This window comes from Fusarium subglutinans, assembly GCF_013396075.1.
Source record: "Fusarium subglutinans strain NRRL 66333 chromosome Unknown NRRL66333_c0000052, whole genome shotgun sequence".
In the NCBI taxonomy this organism is placed as follows: domain Eukaryota; kingdom Fungi; phylum Ascomycota; class Sordariomycetes; order Hypocreales; family Nectriaceae; genus Fusarium; species Fusarium subglutinans.
This window is the reverse complement of record NW_023502115.1, coordinates 279,392-302,739: the sequence shown is the minus strand read 5'-3', so window position 1 is coordinate 302,739 and position 23,348 is coordinate 279,392. Positions and strand designations below refer to the sequence as shown.

Sequence of the window (23,348 nt, the reverse complement as noted above, 5' to 3'; positions counted from 1 at the left end):
ACTCATCTTAGTTCCAATGACCCTCTTATTTTCTGTCCTAATAGAGTCATAATACACGGCGACTAGACTTTTTTGATTACCTTCTACTTGTAAACTAATTACTCATTTCTTCCTTTCTTTCAGTACACCCGTCATTTCACAATCAATTGCGAGCGTGTTATTCTCCTTTCTATTCGGGACCTTCTCTCTGTGGGGTTCCGTTAACAAGCCGCGGTCCGGACGGCTCCAGGTCCGATAAAGGACCCCCAGTTCGAAGGTTGAGGTTGAGCTCGACGCAATCGCCACCACCTCTGTTGGTCGCAATTTGCGTGTCGTGAGCCATCTTTCTTCATAAAACATAACCGCCAATATGGCGGACTCAGTAGGTATGTTGCATTCTTCAATCGGTGCCTAGTATGCTGTACCACGGTGGCTGACGTGATGATACAGATCGCGTGTTTGTACACGCTCTCAATACCGTCAAAAAGATACCCAAGACGGGCGCATCGAGGCCACCTCCGACTGATCGACTCCGGCTATATGGACTTTATAAGCAGGCTATGGAGGGTGATGTCGACGGTGTAATGGAACGTCCAACAGCCGCCTCCGGAATGGCTTCCGACGACCTACAGCGCGAAAAGGACAAATGGGATGCATGGAATCTGCAAAAAGGACTAAGCCGAACAGAATCCAAGAGAAGGTATATCGAGGCGCTGATAGATACGATGCATCGATACGCGACCACGCCGTAAGCGCTCTTCTGAAGCCCAGGCCAGGCCATGCCACGGTACGATCGGGTTACACTAACACAGTCTCCTAGGGATGCCGAAGAACTCGTGTCAGAACTCGAATTTGTCTGGAATCAGATCAAGAACAATAGCCCAAGCTCATCATTATCGTCGCCGCGAGCAAATCGATCGGCCGGTGCGTCCCAACCATACGACGACGCTGCGCAAGGAAGCGATGCCGAAGGCCCTATGAAGGAGATCAGACCGATGAGCGAGTACGACGAAGCGGAACTCCGGTCCCAGAAGCAACTAGAACTCGAGGACGACGATATCGATGGGACGCCAAATCACGATCGAGTCAGTGGCCGGTGGCAGCGAAAGGTCGAGCGTGCTCTGACAACCATGTCTGCCGAGGTAGCTGCTTTACGAGAACAAATTACAACAGGTAGAGAGTGGCGGGCAAAAAAGGAGCGCAGCTTACCAGCTTGGGTGAAGTGGTTTGCCTGGGTCGTTGTGAAGCATTTGTTCGCCGACTTTGTCATTCTGACTGTCGTGTTATTATGGCTAAGAAAGCGCAAGGACCGTCGCCTAGAAGATCTAGTGAGGGCAGCGGTCAGGCTTGTTAGGGAATATGTTCGAAATGTGTTGCCTTCTCGGGGGTGATGGTTTTGGCAGTGTACGATCCGACGATAGCACTCCTCTAGCTCACTCAGCATGGTGACGATGATCAGGCTGAGATCACCAGGGCCCAGCACTGCCTCTCACCATATTGGATGGTTGCCATGGCTGTTGAACTGCCATGCTAATTGGGCATACCTTGGGCCATGAAAGAATAACTCAAGCTGGGGAATCAGGGCTCCCAGTGGACTTTCTGTCGGGCAACTAAATGATCATTGCTCTCGGTGTATAATCATAAGTATCAGGCGCTTTATGGAGTATGGGGTTTATCATTGTATTTGTAGCAAGAGAAGCGTGGTTATTTTGTGTTTTGGAGCATGTATCAGGTAGATATTGGCATACATGGCACCTGTTGTAGAAATTTCCAAGCCATTTGTCAAGATGAGTTGAGACTCTGATTCATGACAACTGAAAATTTGTCCCTTCACTTGTATTCGGTAAGGTTGCCTGCCTGTCATATGCAGGTACTCCAATATTCATCCTCCACCAACCCACCCTCTCACCTCCAACATCATCAGCCTCAGTGCAACACCAACTGCACAAACCGCCACAAAGTTTGCCATGTCTCATCCGCCATCCCACTAATAACACTCAAAATAAAAGCCATGGCGCAACCTCCTCGACCTACCCCGACCTTTGACCCTCTGTTGGGGGTTTCAGACCCTGAGGGCCATCCCATCATCCCAAGGCTAATGTCATGCGCGCCGGCCATTTTCTGCCCTATCGGTGAGAACGACAAACTCGAGGATTCTCTCAGCTCTTCCTCGTTTACGAAGCTTGATTGCCTGCAGAAAGAGCTCGATGCTCTGAACACCCACGCAGTCAAAGATCGAGAGAATTTCCTCGCCCTCGTTGTTCGCGAACGTGAACGCATCTTTCAGGAAGGGCGCCGCTTTCAAGCCCTTGAAGAGCTACAGGGTGGCCAGGTGAACCCAGACGTGCCACTCGGTCTTACATCCCAGGAACTCGGGATCATGGTCGCAAACATGGAGGCTCCAGCAAGGCCAGGTATCCCAAACACGGAGAATATACCGAAACCAAATCTCGACTCTTCTAAGGCTCGATCCCTGCGAGAACGCCAAGCTTACGAGCAGATGCGCAATGTAATTCATTTTTCTGAGATGGCTGCGCATCGTGAGGCTGAAATCAACCATCGCCGCGAGCTCCTCGAGGCAGATATCAAAAAGGAGCAGCTCAGGCAAGATCAGGAGCGTCGAGTCAAATAGAATCCAGCTCGTTCGCCTGGACAACAGCAAGCCGTCCCTCAAAGCATCAAGTATGTCAATGGGGCGTCACAAGGCAACCAAGACAAGGAGATGTACATGTTCCTCACGAACCCGAATCGCAAGCGAAAGTTGCCGTGATGGATCATATGACGAGGTGCACGTCGTAGTGAAGGAATTAGGTATTCAACTCATCTACCTTCAGCCTCCGTCCGACGTCATATATGTACAGATGCTACGAACTTCCCAGACGCATAAAAACAAAGCAAATATTTCTATTCTTTTGCAGCCACCACCTCATACGCCGTACTCGACCTGGCCCATGGGCTTATCCTCCTCCATGCCAGGAGCCATAAAGTTTGTCCTAGGGTCACCCGTAGCCTTAGCCGCTGAGCAGCGAGCCATTGTGGGAGAGCTAGGCATAATGTTAATAGACAAGTTCACTAAAATATGGATCGATTTCACATACCTTCGTGAGATAACATCGGTGAAGTAAAAGTTGTCGATAACCTTCTTGAGAGGTGTTCCAGTGACCTGGGCACCCTTATTCTGGTCGACGAGCTGGACCTTGCTCAGAGCAGGGAGAGCGACGGGCTCGACAACGTCATAAGCAGCCAGAGCAGGGCTGATTTCAACCATACGGTCTCGGACCATAGCAACATCATCATAAGGGAGAGGAGCGCCAAGGAACTCACTGGCAGCTCGGAGAATCTTCCAGTCAGTTCGAGACGCACCAGGGAGGGAGGTAGCAGCTCGTGTCATCTGCACACGGCCTTCAGTGTTGATGTAGGTACCAGCCTTTTCGGTATAGGCAGCACCGGGGAGAACAATATCAGCAATCTGAGCACCCTTGTCACCGTGGTGGCCCTGGTAGACAACAAAAGCGTCCTTGGGGATATCCGCCTCGTTCAACTCATCGGCACCAAGCAGCCAGACGAACTTGGGCTTGGTCTGGGCAACCTCAGCAGAGGGAGTAGTGAAGCCAACCTCGAAAGCACCAGCACGAGAAGCCTCGCGCTGAAGGACGTTGTAGCCTTGCCAATCCTCAGTTCGGAAGTTAGAAGCATGCTTATCAACGAAAGCACCAATGGTCTCGTAGTATGCTTTGGCATCCGCGTGATCAGTAACACCAGAGCCAACGATGATCATAGGTCGCTTGGCATTCTTAAGAGTCTCTCCGAAGGGACCAGAGAGCGCGGACTTGAGAGCAGCGTGGTCGGTACCAAAATGCTCGAACTCGAATGTTGAGTCCCAAGTCTCGCCAACAACACCGATCTCAAGGTCGGATCGGAGCCACTGCTTTCGGATACGGGCATTGAGAACGGCAGCCTCATGTCGAGGGTTGCTGCCAACAATTAGGATTGCATCAGCCTCCTCGATACCCCAGATCTGAGAATTGAAAAGGAAGTTGGATCGGACATCAACACCGTGGGCGATGGGCTGGCTGCCAGTAGGGGTATCGAGAGCCAGGTTCTCGGAGCCAAGCTTGTTAGCCATGTCCTTGGCGACAACCAGAGACTCGACTTCAGTAAGAGCACCAGCAATGACCTTGAATTCGTTACCCTGAGGGTTCTTAATCTGATAAGCACGACCAATCTCAGTGAGAGCCTCCTCCCAATCAGCAGGCTCGAAGCGGCCCTCACGGCGGACCAGAGGCATGGTCAGTCGCTGAGTCTTGAGGCCGTCACAGGCAAATCGGGTCTTGTCGTTGATCCACTCCTCGTTCACGTCGTCATTAAGTCGGGGCAGAATTCGCATGACCTCGAGACCGCGGGAGTCGACACGGATGTTGGAACCGAGACCATCGAGAACGTCGATAGATTCGGTGTGCTTCAACTCCCAAGGACGAGCTCGGAAAGCGTAGGGCTTCGATGTGAGAGCACCAACAGGGCAGAGGTCGATAACGTTACCAGACATCTCGGAGTCCAGGTTCTTCTCGAGGTAGGTGCCAATCTGAATATCGTTACCACGGCCAGTGGAGCCCATCTCCGGAGCTCCGGCAATATCGTTGGAGAAACGAATACATCGGGTGCAGTGAATGCATCGGTTCATCGAAGTCTTGATCAGGGGGCCAATGTTCTTGTCCTCGACGGCTCGCTTGCCGCCAATCTCGTGGAATCGGCCTCGATCGGCTCCGTAACGCATAGACTGATCTTGGAGATCACACTCACCACCCTGATCACAAACAGGACAGTCGAGGGGATGGTTAGCCAGCAAAAACTCCATGACACCCTCTCGGGCCTTATGGGTCAGAGGAGAGTTGGTCTTGACAACCATTCCGGGCTGTACGGGCCAAGCACAAGAGGCAACGGGCTTCGGGGCCCTCTCAACCTCCACCAGACACATTCGGCAGTTACCGGCAATCATAAGCTTCCTGAAGCATTGTCAGCGATGAATCGATCGAGGGAGAATTCGAGGGCATCGTACTCGTGGTAGCAGTATCTGGAAATAGTTAGCTAGGTTATTCAAACTGGGCACGAACCATCTTGACATACCGAGGGACTGTTGATCCCGCCTTCTCGCAGGCTTGAATTAGAGCAGAACCAGCTACAATTCCATCAATAAACGCCCATGAACACAGCCAAACTACCCATCGTACCTTCAATCGAAACCTTCTTTCCATCTAGTAACGAGGTTAGCCTCTGTATCGTCGTCAATGGCTCTATGCACAAAGATGCTCACCAATTGTCAGCTCCACCTCGGCCGGGCGCTGGCTTGTCGTCGCGAAGGTTCGCGAGACATTGACCGCCCGCCGGCTCGTCCGCCAAGCCGAACGTGCTAGAGTATTTCGGAGCATCGTGTCGCCTTGACGGAGGGAAGATGAAAAGGGTTGCAGGGTCGCTGGCGGCGAATATATGCTCAGTCGTTGACGTCTTGAAAGGGAACCTGCTGTTCGGGTGATGGATTTAGTGGCGCTAGGTAGTCCGCGATTAATTTACATTAATGCTCATTGGTCAGTATCATTTTCTTTTTGCCTCAGGCTACAGCTCTGGGTCCTACCTCATATTTTGCATTTTGCTGCTGGAGCTTTTTGAATTTTTCTTCTTCTTCTACCAAATTAATTGTACACGGGCACACTTTATTGTAGGTGAGCTTGCGCGACAGATCTGCTCCGGCATAACTGTTGCTTCAGTCGAGTCTTCCTCTATCTTGTGCTCAAGATTGATATTCACGCCGTTTATGGAAGCATGGAAGAGTAACCAATCTCCATGACCGCTGCCTCTTACCGCCGGTCGTTACATATCACCAATCAACTACCTAGGTACTTAGAATAGTCGTAAATTCTGCATGAACTGAAGACTATACGTATCTCCATGTTAGATCTATGTGTTCATCTATGAACTGCAGCTGCATTGCATAGCTCGCTCCGTCTTGGGGGGATCATCTGTCCATCGGAGCTCCTCATCCGTATCGCCATTGTACGTATTGCCATCGAATGTCTCGCCATCCCAGTGATCTTCAAATGGATTGAGAGACATATGCATGACGCGGTTTAGCACGTCTCGCTCACCGTCCTTCTCGACGCGTTGGATAAGCTCATCAAGGATCCAACCGCGAGGAACGAAATTGGGGTTCACTCGCTTCATCGCCTCAATTCTGTCGCTGTCTGTAGATTCTGAGACGTCCCCTCCCTCGTCCTTCCAATCTTCGATAATGCGCTCGCGCCAGCTCTCAAGCCAAATCGCAAGACGCGCTCTGGCATCCTCTTCAGAAATAGTTGTTGGGGGGCCTTCTTTGTGGAAGAACACAGATGCCTTCTCATTACGTGCTTCTCCCGTGGCGATATCCTGCAGCTTGATCTTGCTGAGACGACGAAAGAAGTGGTGAAAATCAAGTTCCAAGGCCTCCAAAGTGTCAAGAGCCTCGCTGAAAAGGACATCAAAATCGGAGTCCTTGTGTGTCTTCAGGCCCAGACGAGCAGTCATGAGTCGTTTGTATTCCGCAAGGAACACTGCCTTGTACTCTTCTCCAGCCTGTGTAATAAGCTTCTCGGCCCTTGCCACTACTTCAGCCTCTTGCTCTTTGGCGACGCCTTCGTTGACAAAAGTTGAATCGTCAACATTGGCGCCTGCGCCCATCAGTTCACCGATCGCCTCGCCAAAGCGAACGAGGTTCCACCAGATTATGGTGGGTTGGTTTCTGTAACTATAACGAAGGGTGTAATCATCATGATTGGGTGTATATGCAGGATCGAAATTGTCCATGAAAGCAAATGGACCAAAATCTATGGATAGCCCGTAGATGGAGGTGTTGTCTGTGTTCTGTCATGGGTCAGCAGGGTTTCTATTTCGAAGTTATGAACAACTTACCAAAACACCATTCATGAACCCGTACGCTTGCCAGTGGGCCACCACTTTGGCATTACGCCGTACAACTTCACGATACAACCTCGTAAATCTGTTCTCTTCAGAACCATTATCTCCTTCGATAGTCTCAGAAGAAACTCCACGCTTGGGATCCAGTGATTTAACAGGCTCTTCAGGGTCTTCAAGTCGACCTGGCAGCTTATCCCATCCACCAAATACGTCCTCGGCGATGTACGTGGCCAGTTGTCTAATAAGCTTACGATCTCCTCTGGCTCGAAGGATATCAAAGTTACCAAGACGCAACCACGACTGTGCAAAACGCAGAACGATGGCGCCTGGCTCGATCGTCTCTCGACGAACCTTTGAATCCGGCAGAAGCGTAAGTGATAGAGCTCTAGTAGTGGGGATCTTGAGGGCATTGAGTGCTTCCGAGACAATGAACTCTCGGATACTGGATCGTAAGACCGCCTTTCCATCAGCGAATCGTGAGTAGGGTGTCATGCCAGCACCCTTGAGTTGAAGCTCATAGCGCTCACCAGAGGCAGGGTTGGTGGTCTCGAAAAGAGAAATAGCTCTGCCATCACCGAGTTGGCCAGCCCATTGTCCGAATTGGAAGCCTCCGTAGCATTGAGCCCAGGGATATCCGCCCTCGAGCTTCTCTTCATCCCAGCCATATAACTTGTTCCCAGCTACTAGCTGTCTAAAGTCATCGGTGGACTCTTCACCAGACTTGATTCCCAAATCGCGCAACGCAGATGGGCTGACGGCCAAGAGCTCCGGATCCTTCTGCTCGGCTGGTCGGACCCACGTGTATGCGGCGTTGCGAACTTGACGAGGTGTAATCTGATCTCGAGGAGTTTTGTGGGAGTCGGCAGGTGTTGGGAAGATGGAATCGGCGGGAAGAGATTCGGTAAAATGCCACGACTTGGGAAGATCCGCAAGTGTCGCGCCTTCGTAGGTAGACGCCGGCGATAATACGCCATTACCGTTAGAAATATGGGAAGCCATTTGCTTGAGTCTTGGTAAGTGTGATGCTGGTGGTGAGCGCGGGACAGCTCTACGTAGGGCGTTGCGACAGAGCATCAACGGCGGGACGTTATGTTTAGGTAGGGAAGAGATGGGTTTATAAGGAGTGTGTAAGGATTAGGAATCATTTATGTATTGTCGACACTAACGAAGGCGACATCTCAATGGTTCATGGCGATGTGACGGTGTTTGGCTGACAAAAGTGGCAATTACTGACGGTTATCATCGTCTATCTTGACATCACCTCTAGTTTCCGCTCCGGGGCCTCGGTGCGGCCCCACGATGCAGATCCAGATCTGACAGGACTGACTCTTCGATAAAACAGGCCCCGGCTATTCGGACGCATGTAAGACGGAACCGGGCCGCCATTCAACTTCATTTACACGATGTAGGAGAGGATGTGGAATCAAACTGAATACGATAAATCGAAGAAGTTTAAGAGCTGCATTGGCCGATCACTTGATCGGTCCGATGTTGGCGAGCTACCCTGTATCTTCTGCCAGTTGCTTATGAACATTGCTCTGATGTTCATAACGTATTAGAATCGAAATAAAAGCTGAAAGGGGTCTCAGTTGGTGGCTACCACTCGTAATCAGTCCCTATGAGCTTTGATTCCACGAGCGAATAGACGTACTTCAAATTTCGGAACCTGCCATCAAAGTTAAGCTCTAAATTTAGGAGCTTATTGAGCAAGATTTTGATCATCATATTAACTGTAACTCGCTCGGCTAAAATAAGTGACTGTGCATCCGACTTGGAACAACAAACAGATCACCACGCCTTCTCCTAGGACCTATCGTTCTCATCAAACTTGTTCCTCCAGAACCCACGGAAATGCTTCTTGGCACCGAGTCGAGAGATCTCAGCAATCTCATCCTGTGTCAACGTGAATTTAGGTAGCTTAGCCAGGTATCCCTCAAGTCGCTCAACCTTGTTGCTTGTTGTAAGCGCAATGATGTCTTGGTCGATGACCCATCGAAGACCAACTTCACTCTCAGTCACGCCGTACTTCTCAGCCAACTTTGTGTAGAAAGGGTCCACAGGTCCGCCCTTGGCAGTAACAATAGGAGTAAGGGGGCCGTAAGCAGAAACAGCAATGTTGTGCTTCTTGTGAAAGTCAACAAGATCACCGTGCTGGAGATAAGGGTGGTATTCGATCTGGTTGATAGCAGGCTTGATCTTGGCGGTCTTGAGAACAGCCTCAAGGTGTGACTGGAGGAAGTTGGAAACACCAATAGACTTGGCCTTGCCAGATTCCTTGATCTGCTCAAGCTCGGCCCATCGCTGCTGCAGGTCCTCATCGGTTTCGGCAAACCAAGGGCCGTGAATGAGGTAGAGGTCCACATACTCCAGACCCAGCTTCTGGAGAGAAACATTGAAAGAGTCAATAGCAGAGCCCTTCTTCTCAGCAGGGATCTTGGTGGTGACATAGAGCTGTTCCCGAGGAACACCACCAGCCTTGATGGCTTGCCCAAGCTCCTCCTCGTTTCCGTAGACTGTAGATTTGTCAGATGTGGTCACAGCGTGATACTTTGTTCTGCTCACCTTCGGCACCGTCCAGATGGCGATATCCAGTCTTGATAGCCTTGGTGGTGATATCGACTACATGCTGGTCAAGTCCACTCTGGGGATCTTTCTTGTACTGAGCTGTTCCCAGACCGAAAGCTAGCTAATTATTGTGAGTGATGTTCCGTATCGAGGATGATTTGGTCTGTTCATGGGTCTCTCGGAATACAGAGGATAAACTTACAACCGGAATCTCATTGCCGTCATTGAGTTTGTAGGTGGGGACATCCTTTGTAGCGACGCTGCCCATTTTGACGGTATTTCTCAATTTGAGCGAGTAAGGAATGTGTCTCAAGTATGAATTAATTATTCAGAGTCTAGAGCGAGAAACTTGGTATGTAGAAGAGTGATTGCCGCGGATAGCATGTACATTGCCGTATTGGTTTAAATAGGTGGCTCCCACTGATACTTGATCTCCTTCCCCACCCTCGGGTTTGATAATGGCGATTTTCGGCGGCACAATTCCGTGATTTATAACGACATGTATGAAGATGGGGTAAGGAGGAGACAAGTCACTACGTAGTTAGTGAGTATTGCCGCATTATTAATATGAAGTGGGTTGTAGAACTCACGCAATTGTAACCATTGGTAGCGAGACCAGACGGGTTGCTATGGATTTGGCTGGACACACTTGATGTAGATGATAGACTATAGCATTCGAACCTTGTTCTGAACCGTTCTTGAGAGACATATTTCATAAGTTCAAGCCCAATACTCCAATTTCAAAACACTTACAAGTTATTAGATGCTTATTGCTGGTATGCATTCTTAGGCGACTATGATTTGAATTTGAGTTGCGCTAGGCTCCAACTTATAGTAGTTTGTGTCACTGTAATGTTGCGTATGCTCGATACAGAAAAGACGGCGGCAATTCGTTACATTAACGACGACTGAATGTGTACCAAAGGCGTGACCTTATTTGTTCACGGTCTGCATTGTAGCCTGGTATGCTATAAGGGTAACCTATACATATATAACTGTGGTTTGCCGATACCGGCCGCACAACAATCAGCAAATGATATATATATATATATACACATAAACTTTGGAGAACACAATGCACAACGCTGTACCGGCGAACTGTCATCAACCATCATTCAAAGCTCATCGTCAGATTCAGTGTCACTCCCTGCAGGAGCTAGTACAGGTGTAGCCTTTGTCGATTTCTTTGTCTCGAACGGGAGAGCTCGCGGTGGCGGCGGTCTCTCTCTCTCTTGGGAAGCAGTCTTTCCCCGTGAAACAGTATCTGGTTCTCTGTTTTGCTGAGGAGGTCTTGAGTCAAGTCCATCGTCATCTTCCTCGTCACTATCCCCGGATGCTGTTGCTTCTGTGGTGTTTCCGGGATCCGTATCCACGGCCTCCTGCTTAAGGTCGACGCTCATCGTTTCAACAGCATCCTCGTCGTCTGACTCTTCAAGTCTTCTTGACGCCGGTGCCTTTCTTTTCGACGCCCTTGACTTGCCAGCTTGACGAGTAGGCTTCTTTGGTTTCGGTTGCTGAACCAAGGCTTCGACAGCTTGGGAACGCTGAGATTGACCCGCCATGCTGGGATTCGTTGATAGTGTATTTAATACTTGCTGCTGCTCACGAATTTTGAGTTTCTTCTCGTTTAGAAGATCCCTGAACTTCCTCAGCAACGCCGTTTCATCATCTTCTTTTGCTTTGATTAACTCTTGGAGCTGTAATTGGAGCTGGGCCACAACAGCCTCCGACTCGGAGGATTTTGCCGACAGGTCTGCCGCAGTTTGTTTACTTGAAGTAGAGGCCTCGACCGCTGCACCACACCAATCGAATAACTCAATGGCCTCATCTGGATCATGATCAAGGGTGATTGAGCCCAGACGTTGCTAAGACGGTTAGTAAAAGTCCATGTTTCAGAATGGCATCATGGTCTTACAGTGATACCCTGTATGTCCTTTCGAATGGTGATTGAGATAGATTTTTCGCTCTGGACCGTGGCTGTGGCTTGAATATCTGGAAGGGGTACCTGCTGAAACAAGTCTTCGAGAATCCGCTGCCATTCGCTGTCTGAAGCAGGGCAATTCTTCACACGGAGAGACACGACCTTATCATGTTTCACTATCAACAAAGTCAGATTCAAGAATCGAAACGGTGATCACGTTCGCGCCATTGCTGGAGATTGCAGACAAGGGTCTCCCAGATTGCGATGCTGGAGGGAGGGTAACGGTAATGGAATGACTTACAGGATGCGACATAAGGTTCCTCTCCTTCAGTACTCACCAGCTTCAAATCCAGTAGTTTTGAACCATTGGGCGTGGCTTGTAAAAGGACAAAGGAAGATTTGTCGTCACTCCGGGGGAACTTGAGGACTCGAGCTTGGGAAGCCATTGGACAACAAAGGTCCCGATAGAAAGGGTCCAGTGAGACTCGTGTGGTTGTCGAGACCTGGGGTTCAGATCGAGGCGAGGCCGGTGGAATGATGCCAGATGACGGGGCGCCACGGGAAGAATCCTTGATGGAGCGTTTTAACTCCCTTCGCTTGTCAAAGAAGCAAGTGAGACACGGTATACGGGCCGAGGAGATCAGCGTTTGAAAGCTGGCTTGTTTGAGGAATGGGGGCTTTGAATCAGGTATCAAAGCACGTATCCGTTTGGAGCTATATATGCGGTCTTGGCGAGATTCGAGCGTCGAGGGGACGTCTGATTATGGAAGTGTCAAGAATGAAAAAAAAAGAAAAAGAACGATGATGTTGGCGAGAGTATTATATAGAGAGCCTCAAGCTGGGGTTCGGGTCTACTCCGTCAGCTTCTTTGTTGTTGTGTAAGATGGTTTATAGGTGGTGCTTGGACCATTTCTCTTTGAGCAATCTGTGAAGCTCTGCTTATGTATATAGAAAGGGGGCTTGGGCGTAGCTCAAAAGGTCGTCCCACAGGCAGGAAATGAGAAAAGAGAGGAATCTTTTGATGTTGTTAGAGTTTACGTTTCTCCATGTTATTTAATAAGTTGATTTGGTGTAGGCAGCCGTTCCACTTGGAGCCATTCGCGGAATGCATTCATGTACAGTGAAGCGGTTGGCTGCAGGCTGCAACCCATTTTAGGCGAGGCCTATTCAGGGCAGCTCTAGCCTCTAGGCCTCTCTGAGCCACATGGATGGATCCGCTTCAGGAACTTGAGGTGCTGCGAACCAACCCCTGCCAGATGCATTAGCAGTACGGAGTACTCCGTACAGTAAGCTGGGACCTACAATTTTGGCCTTGTCCGGTTAGTTTATGTACAAGATGTTGATCCTTTGATGATTCTTTATCCCAGTCTATCAAACAGCATACATACCATTGTAAAACTCAATATCGGTCAAGTATGAAAAATAATGTTGGCGTTCTTCGTAACCGTGACCCATTCCATAAGTCCAAGTCTGGATGTATCGGTCTCGTAAAACAGCCTATGGATATTTTTGTCTTGCAAGACGCATCTTACAACTGGGACATTTACTAGCGGCCTTCCCTCGACGAGCTTCAACGTCAGAAACCTCAGGCACGAGATCGTGCCTAGAACTGGCTGGTGGGGTGAGGAGCCGGTATATAATCGTATACTGATATTTTCGACGAGACATGTTGGAGGGAGGTTAATCTATGCGGGACAGTGGCATGGGGACGACGAGATTATCATCATCATATTAGCCAGGGGTGTCTATTTGTCTGTCTGGGTTTGTTCAGGTTTTTAGCTTTGTGAGATCACCCAAGATCGTCCAGGCACGCCAGGCACAAGATATGGAGGCGAAAAGCTTGGAAGACAAGCTGAATTAAGCTGACGGAGCTGGCTCTCAAGCAGCCAGCCACCAAACGCAAACTGGTGACGTCCTGTGAAGAAAACTTCGACTCGTCGCGACTATGACGCGAGAAGGTTTGGCCAATCGGGCGATTCCCCTCGCTTCAAACGGTTCTGCTTCCACGGGCAAGAATCTCAGTATTTTCGCAGCTAAACTTGCTTGTCCAACAGTAATCACGTGTAATCACTCCCAATTCTCAAACCTGCCCCCGAATTTTCCTTCAAAGGTCTGGTCGCATTCTGGTCCGTCCAGGAGAGACCTTTTCAAGTGTAGCGTCTGTAAGCATTTGGGCGTGTGCTTAAATAGCGCAGCAGCCAAGAGAACCACTTGTCCTCTGTGGAGCCGCCTCCAACGATAACAGTGCCCAGCAACTGATGGCTACAGTAGGCACGTCCCTTAACAGTTAGCGGGGGCCACCTCCAGCCACGCTCAGAGTTACCCCCCAGCCTTCCATTTCTCTACCAAGCTGGAGTGCACGGGAGTGGAATTGATTGTGATTCACAGAGCACCTCACCTCAGTCACCCACCAAACCTAGAGCCAAACTAAACAAACCAATCCACCTCATCCACCGCCGACCGCATTCCTGACCTTTACATCCTGTCTCGCACGTCACCCTCTCGACCATCAAAAAAAATCCTCACCTACAGATATCAAATTCGGTTTCCCTCTTCGAACGAGCTTTTCCTGTGTCGATCTTGGTTTTTGTTTGTCCACCCGCTCGCAATACACGGCGACTTGGCGACGGTCTTCTTTGTTACTATTATCACCACATTTCGCTTCGCTTCTTCTCACACATTTGAATACTTGATCAGCGACTCGCACAAAGCCACTACAAACGCATCTGCAGCATTCGCGAAACCTTTTCCTACGATTGCCGTTTTTTTTTGTCTACTTTTCTTGACGCAACTTTCTCCTCAAACGTCACATTGTCACGCTTGAAGGACATGCTATTGTATGCGGGGAACAATTACCATTGACAATAATGACTACACGCAATTGACATCGCGTCCCCAACAGCCAGGCCAACCAACACGATTTGCCAAACCTTGGCCTCAGCATACAGATTGCCTACTACACACGAAAACACACTCACTATCATGGAACCCTTACGACTTAAGCCCAGACAGCCCGTCGAGGCCGACATAGAGAATTGGGACGACGATGACTTCGTGGTAGAAGGCGACGATTTATCCTTCCGCAGCCCATCTACTGCCACAAACATTCCTTCGCGACCATCCTCCTCCAGACGACGCGATTCTGGGTCATCACACTTTTCATTTAAATCTGAACTTGAAGGAGAAGAAGAGCAACATGTCCATATCCCGGGAGATGACGAGAAGTCAACGCTAGACGCCATCGCCGCAGCCCAAAATGCCGGCATCCCACTACCATCAAATGTTCCATCTTCTGCTCTCATGGGAGGTACTATCAAACGTCTTGGTGGAAGAAAGATTCGCAAGATCATCCAAGACGATTGGGAGAACGACCTAGAGATCCCTGACTCCTCACAGGGTTTGAAGATGAAGAAACCAGAGCAGCCCAAATCTCCCGAGACCTCGCGACATGTCAGCTTTGGATCTACACATACTAGCCCTATGAGTTGGGGCAACTCACCTCCTACTTCTCCCTTTGACAAAGTCAACCGACGTGAGTCTACTCAATCAATTCAGTCTATACAAAGCATGCAGTCTATTCAGTCTGCCACAAGCAGTCTTTCTGCCGCCATAAATCTCGATAGATTTAAAGATGCTGATGACGACGACGACTTTTTTGGAGACGGAGGAGATACTATTAGAGCCTCCAAGAACCGTCAACTTCCAAAACCTGTTTCTTTTATCACACCGCCTACTCCTCAGAGAGATGCCAAACCCTCCAACCCGGAGGATGATTTCGAGATGGATCTTGAGCTTCCATCAGACGGAAAACTTAAACTTTCCACCAGAAAGGAGATCCCCAAGACACCTTCCAATCAGTCAGAGGATCTAGACTGGGGAGAAGGAAGCTTGGGCACTCGATATGGTGGTACCAGGCGAGACGCACGTTCTGCCCGAAACTCAGCGGCTTCTGCGCTTAGCCCAAGCGTGTCAAGTTCTATCACCGCTGAAAGTGAAGATGAAACCTTTGATGGACTTGTCCTCCCCCCAGGGCCTGTTAACTGGACTGAGAGGCTTCAACAGAGGCGGAAGAGCCGATCGCCCAACCGCATTTCCGAAGAACCTATTGTCCCCGCAAAGAAAATCTCGGCAGCTGAAGCCGATAAACCTGATTTTCTTGATGGCCTTGATCTCGGCGAAGGAGATGTCTTTGATTCAAGCAAGCTCACTCTACACAAGAACGTCAGAGTCAAGGAAACACGACCAGCTAGCCCTGCTCGACCCAAAGTGGCAGTGTCGCTCACATTTACACACAAACCACTCAATTCAACTCGGATACCTCGGTTGAACCACCATGAGCGAACACACTCAACATCGTTGGAGCCTGTCTCTGAGAGCGGTGGCCCAATCCCGCAGCGCACTCGTCGCTCTCATTCGAGACTGGGTCACTCATCCCAATCCTCTATCGTCAGCCTGCCAACTCCCACTACAACCTCGCCATCGCATGGGCTGCCGCCCACTCCACGCAGGAGGGAAGTTAATACTCGCACCTCTACAAATTCACTTCGAACTGAGCCGACAACCACTAGTGCTCAGCTACTTAAGCAGAAACGCTCCCTACCTGCAATTCGTGGACCGGCTAAGCAGCCTTCTTACCGTCATGAGAGGCCCCCTTCGAGGTCTGAGAATAATCGACCATCGTCTGGTGTGAGGCCAAAGACGCCCACAGAACGCCAGCGACATGGCGCGACAGATAGCCCGGCAACTGTCCGCAAATCTCACCTGCCATTTCTGCCTGCCGGCGCTTCCCAGTCGCAGTCACAGCACGTTGCCACAAAGCAGACTCGCGGGTTCCGTCGACATGATTCAGACAATTCTATCAGTTCGATTGACCTGCGCCCCAACTCTCGTACACTTTCCCGATCGACAATGCGATCGCCCAGTCCGAACCATCGTCACCGCGCCACTGCCGATACTTGGGAGCGTCTGAGCAAGCCAAAGAACAAAAAGAACTTCGGCGATGGTCACGAATTGGACGGCTTTGATGATTTGCCCACATCCAAAGAAACTGAGACCAAGTACCTGAAGCAACCGACTAGCTCAGGACCAAAAGTTGCTTTGCGTAACAAGCTGTATCAGAACGTTCTGCCAGACAGGAACACTACCATGTCTCCGTCAATCCCTCCTACCCCTCGACCATCCTTCACTCCTCACTTTGCTCGCGACACTGCTGCTAGTAGAATTGCCCGGGAGACTGCGCTGGCTCAGCGGGTTCCTAGCAGTGGCCCGTTGACGCCTCTAAACTCCCAGCGTGTCGCTCACCTTTCCTCGCGAGGCAATTTGACTCCTACCATTCCTCAGTCAAACATTCGATCGAGAAAGCACAAGCGACCACAACAGACCAAGCCACACCTAATCTCAAACCTGAACAGTGGCAAAGAGTCGAAGAGTAAGTTTGCCAAACATGGCGTTGATATTATCGCTAACAAAAACAATAGTGGTGAATGGTATGTTCTATAATGCAGACACATACAGATGGGAAGGCAATGAGAACGCTCTCAATGTCTTTGAAGCCCCTGTACAAACACCTACTCAAGCGGTTGTGTCAAGCCATACCCGCGAGAAGGAAACGTCGACACCTCGTCCTGCACTCATTACCAATATTAGCGCCACCAAGGGCGTTCAAGTTGTCGGTGGCATGGTTTTTGACCCACAGAACATGTGCTGGCTTAAGCTTGATAACCCTGCCAAGCCTACCTCTGAGACCAGCGACACTATGGATGGCTTTGACGCGCTGGACGACGAAGACGTCTTCAAGGATATTCCTGACTTGGAAGACAACACTGCTGACGACGAGGGTGCCCAGGGTCGCGTTAGCGACATCAAGGATGAGTGGCTCGTCGGCGAAGAATTTGACGTTGGGCCTGAATTCATCAGGCGACAACGAGAAGAAGAAGATCGGTGGAGAAAGAAGTGCGAGAAATGGATCGGCCGAGGATCCAGAGATCGCGAAACTTGGCGTTGGACGATACGCGAGCTTGTCTCACAGTTTGACGATTTGGCAATGTGAGAAAGAAAACTCGAGCCTCACACGGCGGTTTACACTTCTTCGGCATCACTGTTAAGCAACAACTTGTAATACGCACACTCACGATGCCGAGCAATTGTGGATACACACAATATGGCAGAGTCACTTACACGATTTATGGAACAAACAACTGGTTGTCATGAAGGGATTACGGCTGAATAGGATACCCGGGTGGTTTGGGTCGACATGACTCACTCTGGTTTTTGATATTTCTGTTGCACTATTTTGTTTTTTTGCCAGCGCCAAGGGATATTGATGACGACCATGTACTATATGGCAAAACAGGGTTGGGCTGGCTTTGGGTTCTGGGGAATGATAGAAAAAATGGCGGCCAGCGGCAAAACCCCCTTACGGCTGGGAAGCTGGGCTATTTAATGACGAGATGAACTTTACGACCTGCTTTATCAGCCACGACATTCTTTTATTCATTTCTTTTGTAGTTTAATTAGATTTTATATCAAATGAGATGCTTATAACAAACCGAGAATGCCCTTGCAGTTGAAACTGTGGTGATATGAATGGACTCCAAACACTTTTGTTTATTATCTAGCGTATGATATGAAAAACCCTCTACGTGAACAACACTAATAGTCGCCAAACCCGTAACCATTTTTAGAACAAGAAACTCCCGCGAATGGCTGAGCAGTTGGTATCTACTTCTGCTTTGTGATCTCCTTCTCCTTCTTTGCCTTTTTGCTGTTACTTTTAGGATCCAGACCCCTTCGGCGCATGGCATTTCTTCGTCCCTTCTCCATGTACTCCTTATCCTCCTCCTCATCCCAGCCGCCAAAGTCGTCGTCGGGCTTCGTCTTGCCTGTCTCCTCATCATCTGTGGCGATAGGTGTTCTATCGATGACCTCGTCCTCATCAGCGGGGCCAGTCGAACGGTCACGAGCGTTGGAGGCGTTGGCGGGCGTGGGGCCGATCTTATGGAACTTGGCAACGAAGAAACCGTCTACGTTGTAAGTATGAGGGTAGTATCGGCGGGTGTGGCGCATAGAGGGGTCGAACTTCTTGCCCATGTAGCTGGTGAAGCCCTCCTTTCCAAACGCGAGACCAGCGTCGACGAGGCGAACATTTGGACGACGAGAGAGGGCGTATTGAACAACTTGCTCGTTCTCCTCAACGGTGACGGAACAGGTTGAGTAAACAATGTAGCCGCCCGTCTTGGAGCTGTGGTTGACCGAGTCAATGGCGGCGAGAACAAGCTGCTTTTGAATATGAGGGAGTTGCATGAAGTCGCGCTCTGTCTTGTTGGTCTTGACACTAGGATCCTTTGCAATAACACCAGTTCCAGAGCAGGGAGCATCGAGAAGAACACGGTCGAAACCACCCATAGGCTTGGGGAACTCACGGGCATCGTAGTTTGAGACAATGACGTTGCGTGTTCCAAGACGGTGAATGTTACCGATAAGACCCTTAGCACGAGCCTTGTTGGGATCGTTAGCCACGACGATACCGGTGTTCTTCATCATGGCAGCCATGTAAGTAGTCTTTCCACCGGGAGCAGCGGCCATATCGAGCACGCGCTCGTTCTCCTGGGGGTCAAGAGCCATGCAAGGCAAAAAAGAGGAAGCAGCTTGGAGAATGTAGTGGCCGGCAAGATACTCAGGAGTAGCTCCAAGAGGTACGCTACTCTCGAAGACCTGGAGGCCAACCTTGGACCACTTTCCGACGGGCTCAAGAGTAACACCACGGTTGATAAGTGCCTGAGCAAGATCACGACGATGAGTGCGCAGAGTGTTTGTGCGAATGACGACAGGACGAGCCGACTCGTTAGCCTCAAAGAAAGCGAAAGCCTCACGGGGGGTGAAGAGGTTGAAGAGCTTCTCAGCGAGATACTCAGAGTAGCCATAGTAAGAGCAGATATCCTTGATAAGTTGTGATGTATACTCGACTCTTGAACGACCCTCCTCGGACAGATTGGCAAAGTCGTCAAGGACGCGGATGTTCTCGGTGATTCTTGTTCGTAGAAGTTGCAAGTCCGGGGCTAGGAGGGCGTTTGTCTTCTTTGAGAGCTCATCGTCGCTGTCTTCATCGGACAGAATATGAGGCTTGTCGCCATCGATGTTGGTCTGGAGAGCCTCTTGTGCCATCTCAGCCTCTGCTTCGGCAGCTTCCTCTGCCCTTTGAGCATCCAATTTCCTTGAAAGACCCGCAATGTTGGCGGCTGTGAGCTTCTCCTCGGCGTCGGACTCGTCCTCGTCCTCAGAGAACATGGCTTTCGTGTTCTTGCCTCCAGCGTCTTCGTCAGAGTCGAATACAGAGTCATCATCGTCCGAACCGAGGAAATCGTCGCCGAGTCCGGCGCCGCCTCCCAGATCCGAATCGTCCTCGAGATCTTCAAGGTCAAACTCATCGTCCATCTCCTCATCGGACACGTCCTCCAGCGCCGGCGCCGGGGCTTTCTTGCTCCTCTTCACCTTGCCATTGGCCTTTGGCTCTGGAACAGGCGCCGCAGCCTTTACAGGCTTGGTAACCTTTGCCTTCTTGACATCCTTCTTAGCGGCGACGCCATTTCTCTTGGGCTCGATGACCGTCCTCTCCTTGGTGTTGGTCTTTCGCTTCTTCTTCTCGGGCGCCTCGACGATGGGATCGACAGGTAGACCGGCCTTGCGCTTGAGTTTTGCAAAGTGTTCCTCGGAAAGGGGTTGAGGAGGACCCTGCTTCTTCATACGACGTCCGACACCCATTTTGAACTGGAATGAACAACAATTGAAAACTTGTCAAGAGATTAGTTGGACCGAGATGCAAAATAGATCTGGTCTTGGTTCTTGGGCCTAGGAAAAGTTACAATAGATCGCGCCCCGCCGAAACTTTTTTCTGCGCGCGCTGCGATTACCAGGGTCCGATAAGCGGCAGAACTTCGTATCGGATCGCCAGAAAGGTGCCTTATGTAATCGTTTGTGGGCAGCTTGAGCTTGCTGTTGGGTGTGTTGAATGACGATGGTTGGCAAAGCTGGCTACCTACTAAGTTATTGATCAGTTCCTGTTGTTACAAGATAGAGGCTAGCAACATCTTTACTATAATTTTAGAGCCCTCAAAAGACTCTCTCTACTACCCTTCAACATTCTCACCTCCGCACCCATTATCGCCGCTCAACCCCACCTCCCTCGAGCTAACAGCCTACCACAACGAAGGCATCATCATGTCTGAAACCGCTTTCGCCCAAACATTTATGGTGTCTCTAGAGTCGCGGCCTGTCCGACTCTCTGCGGACCATGTCGAAGACCCCAAGACTTACCCTGCTCGGCCACCTGTATGGACTTGCTACTCTTCCTCCAGGACACATGCTAATACCAGCTCTAGTACATCATCCCCCGCATGCCCAAGGCCATGAGCAAACCCAACAACATCGCTCCCGGTTCCGAACGAAGCATCACTGTGTCACTCAAGTCACTTCGCAACCCTCCTCTGAGCATCAAGCTCACTTCTCAACCCCTAGACACTTCAATCCTGGATATCAAGGCCAATATCGAGAAGCAGACAAGGATACCCCCCACTAAGACTAAGTTGCTGCACAACAAGAAGCCTATCCCTGACAGCAAGATTCTTAAGGACCTACTAGGCGAGACGGATATGTCTATTGAGTTTACGGTTATGGTTATTGGAGGTGCCGCTGCTATTCCACCTGAAGAGCCTGAGGCCACCCCTGAGGCCCAACCCGTAGGCGCCCAAGCCTTACAGACGGAGGCCTTCTGGAGTGACCTGAAAGGATTCTTGATGCAACGACTGAAGGACGAAGCTGAGGCCGAACGTCTCTCTGAGCTTTTCAAATCAAGTTGGGAGTCGAGTCAAGCAAACCCATAGAAGGTGACGATATTTGGCAGCAATGAGAGCATGACAAAGACACTCGAATAGATAGATGATAAAATGCCAATAGTTGCCACATACCAGCATGCGGTTTTATTTCCCGTGGTACGTACGATACATGGTCAGTGTCGGCAATTGTGCGAATTTAAGTCTCGCCCCCAGAAGCAAACTCATTGGCTGGCGTCCTTGGAGGAAACGAAACATTTCATGATCCCCGCGCGTTTGTTCCACCCCCTCACTATGCACTCCTACTCATTTGCTTGTTTTGGTGTCTCAACTCTTGAAACAGCCATAGGTATGTTCAAATTCCATGTCCACCCACTTCTATATGGGAGCGCGGGCGGCGGTTGGGTAGTCGGTGACAGCGCGCTTAACCAGCAAGACCCTTGCTGACGGTCTTGAGGATGGAGTCGTATTCGATGTCATCAGTGTCGTTGGCCTGCAGCTCGGTGGCGATGCCAGTGAGCGATCGCTTAAGAGCCTCCTTGGAGGAAGCGTAGATCATCTTGGGCTGCAGTTGGGTGTTAGTGGATGCCTGAATGAGACACATTGCCAAGCAATATCGCGTGTCTACGTACCTGGATACCGGCATCATCGGGAGACCAGGCGATGAAGGTGATCTTGTTTCTGTCCGATTGTCAGTGATTTAGGGGTATTGAATAGGGCCACGTGCAGGCTGGGGGAGGGCTGCGTACCGGATACCATCGCCGGAGGCCAGGCTGTACTCGAAGTCGTAGACGGCGTAACGGGGACCCTTGCCAACAGCGCCCTACAGTAGATGTTAGAATTGGTGATTCGACCTCATTCTACATTCGTCGGATTGGCATGCGTACAGTTCGGCTCTTGGAGGTAGCGTTGACGAGCTTCTCACGAAAGTCCTCCCAGTCGCTGTTGTCGGAGGCGTGCTCGACAACGATCTCCTTGTAGTCGTCGGAAAGCTTGTAGACGATGTACTTGTACTTCTTGTTAAGCTTCAGGTCGTTGAAGGCAGTTATGCAGTCCTGCGAAACGGTGGCACTGTATTTCGAAAAAAGCAAAGTTTAATGTTAGCGCCATTGTCTCAAATAATGCGTCTTGGTAGCTGTTGCGTGTTTGCCCCGCGTCAGGCGTCATAATCATAATCATGGTCGAGGGGGGAGGGGGAGATGAGCAGCGAAGCGAGGCTCAGCCGCGGGGAAGTGAAGATTTTATGGGCGCACGAGGATCAAATAGCTGAAGAAGAGAGTGGCAAGACGAACCCGGATTGAGACTGTGGATTATCATTAGATTCAGGATATTTTTGGTGGTGGCTTTATAGGGGAGCTTACCATGATTGCGGCGGTCTACGTCAGGAGACGGGATGTTTAGGATGAGGGGTGGATGGGCTGGCGGGGGAGCTCTGAGTTAGCTAGACCTCAAGTACAGGCTGTAAGAGGATGAAAGATTTGGGTTGGTAGAGGGTGGAGGAGAGCAAGAGGCTCTCGGCGTACGTACAGAGTGGATTGAAGTGTAGGAGAGAAAATCGACAATCTCACGATGCAGAGCGAAGCGAAGCAAAAGGACAAAGTCGATGGAAACGGGCGTGAGAGTGTTGGGTTAGTTCGGTTTAGGCGGTAGAAAGAGAGAATTGCCTTGTATTGTCCCATAGAAAGGCGGGGCCGTTGCGGGAGAAACTTGAGTCGACTCTCCCCTCTCTTGGGTCCTCTTGGTGGGGGTTGCCTGTAAGGATAGCTTCACGTGACTGGACAAGAGTGTATGTCAGTAGGTACCTAGAGCATTACCTACAGGTGAGTAGGTAACTACTTGTTTGAATGCGACACGAGTTATATTGGTAGGTATCTTTCTTGCCTTGTATCCAGGTATACTAAACTCAGGTCTTGTATACATATGCAATGGTATCTCTTCCTTATGAGGCTATCTACTGTTGGTGTCTGCTCTTGAGACCTCGAAACTCACCCTTGTCGTAACTCGTCACCTCTTGTCTCCGCGACTCGGAGCTTGCCTTACATAGGTACACAAGGGACCCCAATGCAAACATATCAGTCGTTATGTACTCAAAGTACATTTACAGTACAACC

At 50.2% G+C, this 23,348-nt stretch overlaps 10 protein-coding genes across 10 annotated transcripts; 4 read left to right on the top strand and 6 right to left on the bottom strand.

The window, feature by feature from the left end:
* Positions 1 to 349: 349 nt before the first annotated feature.
* On the top strand, positions 350 to 1,513 carry FSUBG_5437 (endozepine; the record flags this gene model as incomplete). The annotated part of the gene is made up of 4 exons (XM_036683533.1): positions 350 to 365; positions 430 to 727; positions 800 to 1,307; positions 1,412 to 1,513. 4 exons carry the CDS (start codon positions 350 to 352, stop codon positions 1,511 to 1,513), a joined length of 924 nt encoding a protein of 307 aa, XP_036539148.1.
* A 477-nt stretch (positions 1,514 to 1,990) lies between these two features.
* Positions 1,991 to 2,611, top strand: FSUBG_5436 (uncharacterized protein; the record flags this gene model as incomplete). Its single annotated transcript, XM_036683532.1, has 1 exon — positions 1,991 to 2,611. The coding sequence occupies one exon, from the start codon at positions 1,991 to 1,993 to the stop codon at positions 2,609 to 2,611; it is 621 nt and encodes a 206-aa protein (XP_036539147.1).
* Positions 2,612 to 2,905: 294 nt separating this feature from the next.
* FSUBG_5435 (NADH-ubiquinone oxidoreductase 78 kDa subunit mitochondrial) lies at positions 2,906 to 5,405 on the bottom strand (the record flags this gene model as incomplete). The annotated part of the gene is made up of 6 exons (XM_036683531.1): positions 2,906 to 3,023; positions 3,078 to 4,982; positions 5,036 to 5,050; positions 5,104 to 5,155; positions 5,208 to 5,231; positions 5,291 to 5,405. 6 exons carry the CDS (start codon positions 5,403 to 5,405, stop codon positions 2,906 to 2,908), a joined length of 2,229 nt encoding a protein of 742 aa, XP_036539146.1.
* A 538-nt stretch (positions 5,406 to 5,943) lies between these two features.
* FSUBG_5434 (uncharacterized protein) lies at positions 5,944 to 7,998 on the bottom strand (the record flags this gene model as incomplete). The annotated part of the gene is made up of 2 exons (XM_036683530.1): positions 5,944 to 6,870; positions 6,919 to 7,998. 2 exons carry the CDS (start codon positions 7,996 to 7,998, stop codon positions 5,944 to 5,946), a joined length of 2,007 nt encoding a protein of 668 aa, XP_036539145.1.
* Positions 7,999 to 8,727: 729 nt separating this feature from the next.
* On the bottom strand, positions 8,728 to 9,757 carry FSUBG_5433 (alcohol dehydrogenase; the record flags this gene model as incomplete). Its single annotated transcript, XM_036683529.1, has 3 exons — positions 8,728 to 9,437; positions 9,487 to 9,610; positions 9,692 to 9,757. The coding sequence occupies 3 exons, from the start codon at positions 9,755 to 9,757 to the stop codon at positions 8,728 to 8,730; spliced, it is 900 nt and encodes a 299-aa protein (XP_036539144.1).
* Positions 9,758 to 10,604: 847 nt separating this feature from the next.
* Positions 10,605 to 11,856, bottom strand: FSUBG_5432 (mitotic apparatus p62; the record flags this gene model as incomplete). The annotated part of the gene is made up of 3 exons (XM_036683528.1): positions 10,605 to 11,354; positions 11,405 to 11,586; positions 11,712 to 11,856. The coding sequence occupies 3 exons, from the start codon at positions 11,854 to 11,856 to the stop codon at positions 10,605 to 10,607; spliced, it is 1,077 nt and encodes a 358-aa protein (XP_036539143.1).
* Positions 11,857 to 14,392: 2,536 nt separating this feature from the next.
* FSUBG_5431 (cytokinesis inhibitor byr4) lies at positions 14,393 to 17,459 on the top strand (the record flags this gene model as incomplete). Its single annotated transcript, XM_036683527.1, has 2 exons — positions 14,393 to 16,838; positions 16,888 to 17,459. 2 exons carry the CDS (start codon positions 14,393 to 14,395, stop codon positions 17,457 to 17,459), a joined length of 3,018 nt encoding a protein of 1,005 aa, XP_036539142.1.
* Positions 17,460 to 18,130: 671 nt separating this feature from the next.
* Positions 18,131 to 20,170, bottom strand: FSUBG_5430 (nucleolar 2; the record flags this gene model as incomplete). The annotated part of the gene is made up of 1 exon (XM_036683526.1): positions 18,131 to 20,170. One exon carries the CDS (start codon positions 20,168 to 20,170, stop codon positions 18,131 to 18,133), a length of 2,040 nt encoding a protein of 679 aa, XP_036539141.1.
* A 456-nt stretch (positions 20,171 to 20,626) lies between these two features.
* Positions 20,627 to 21,288, top strand: FSUBG_5429 (ubiquitin supergroup; the record flags this gene model as incomplete). Its single annotated transcript, XM_036683524.1, has 2 exons — positions 20,627 to 20,737; positions 20,788 to 21,288. 2 exons carry the CDS (start codon positions 20,627 to 20,629, stop codon positions 21,286 to 21,288), a joined length of 612 nt encoding a protein of 203 aa, XP_036539140.1.
* Positions 21,289 to 21,661: 373 nt separating this feature from the next.
* On the bottom strand, positions 21,662 to 22,601 carry FSUBG_5428 (cofilin; the record flags this gene model as incomplete). The annotated part of the gene is made up of 6 exons (XM_036683523.1): positions 21,662 to 21,802; positions 21,870 to 21,918; positions 21,987 to 22,060; positions 22,125 to 22,308; positions 22,530 to 22,540; positions 22,599 to 22,601. 6 exons carry the CDS (start codon positions 22,599 to 22,601, stop codon positions 21,662 to 21,664), a joined length of 462 nt encoding a protein of 153 aa, XP_036539139.1.
* Positions 22,602 to 23,348: the final 747 nt, after the last annotated feature.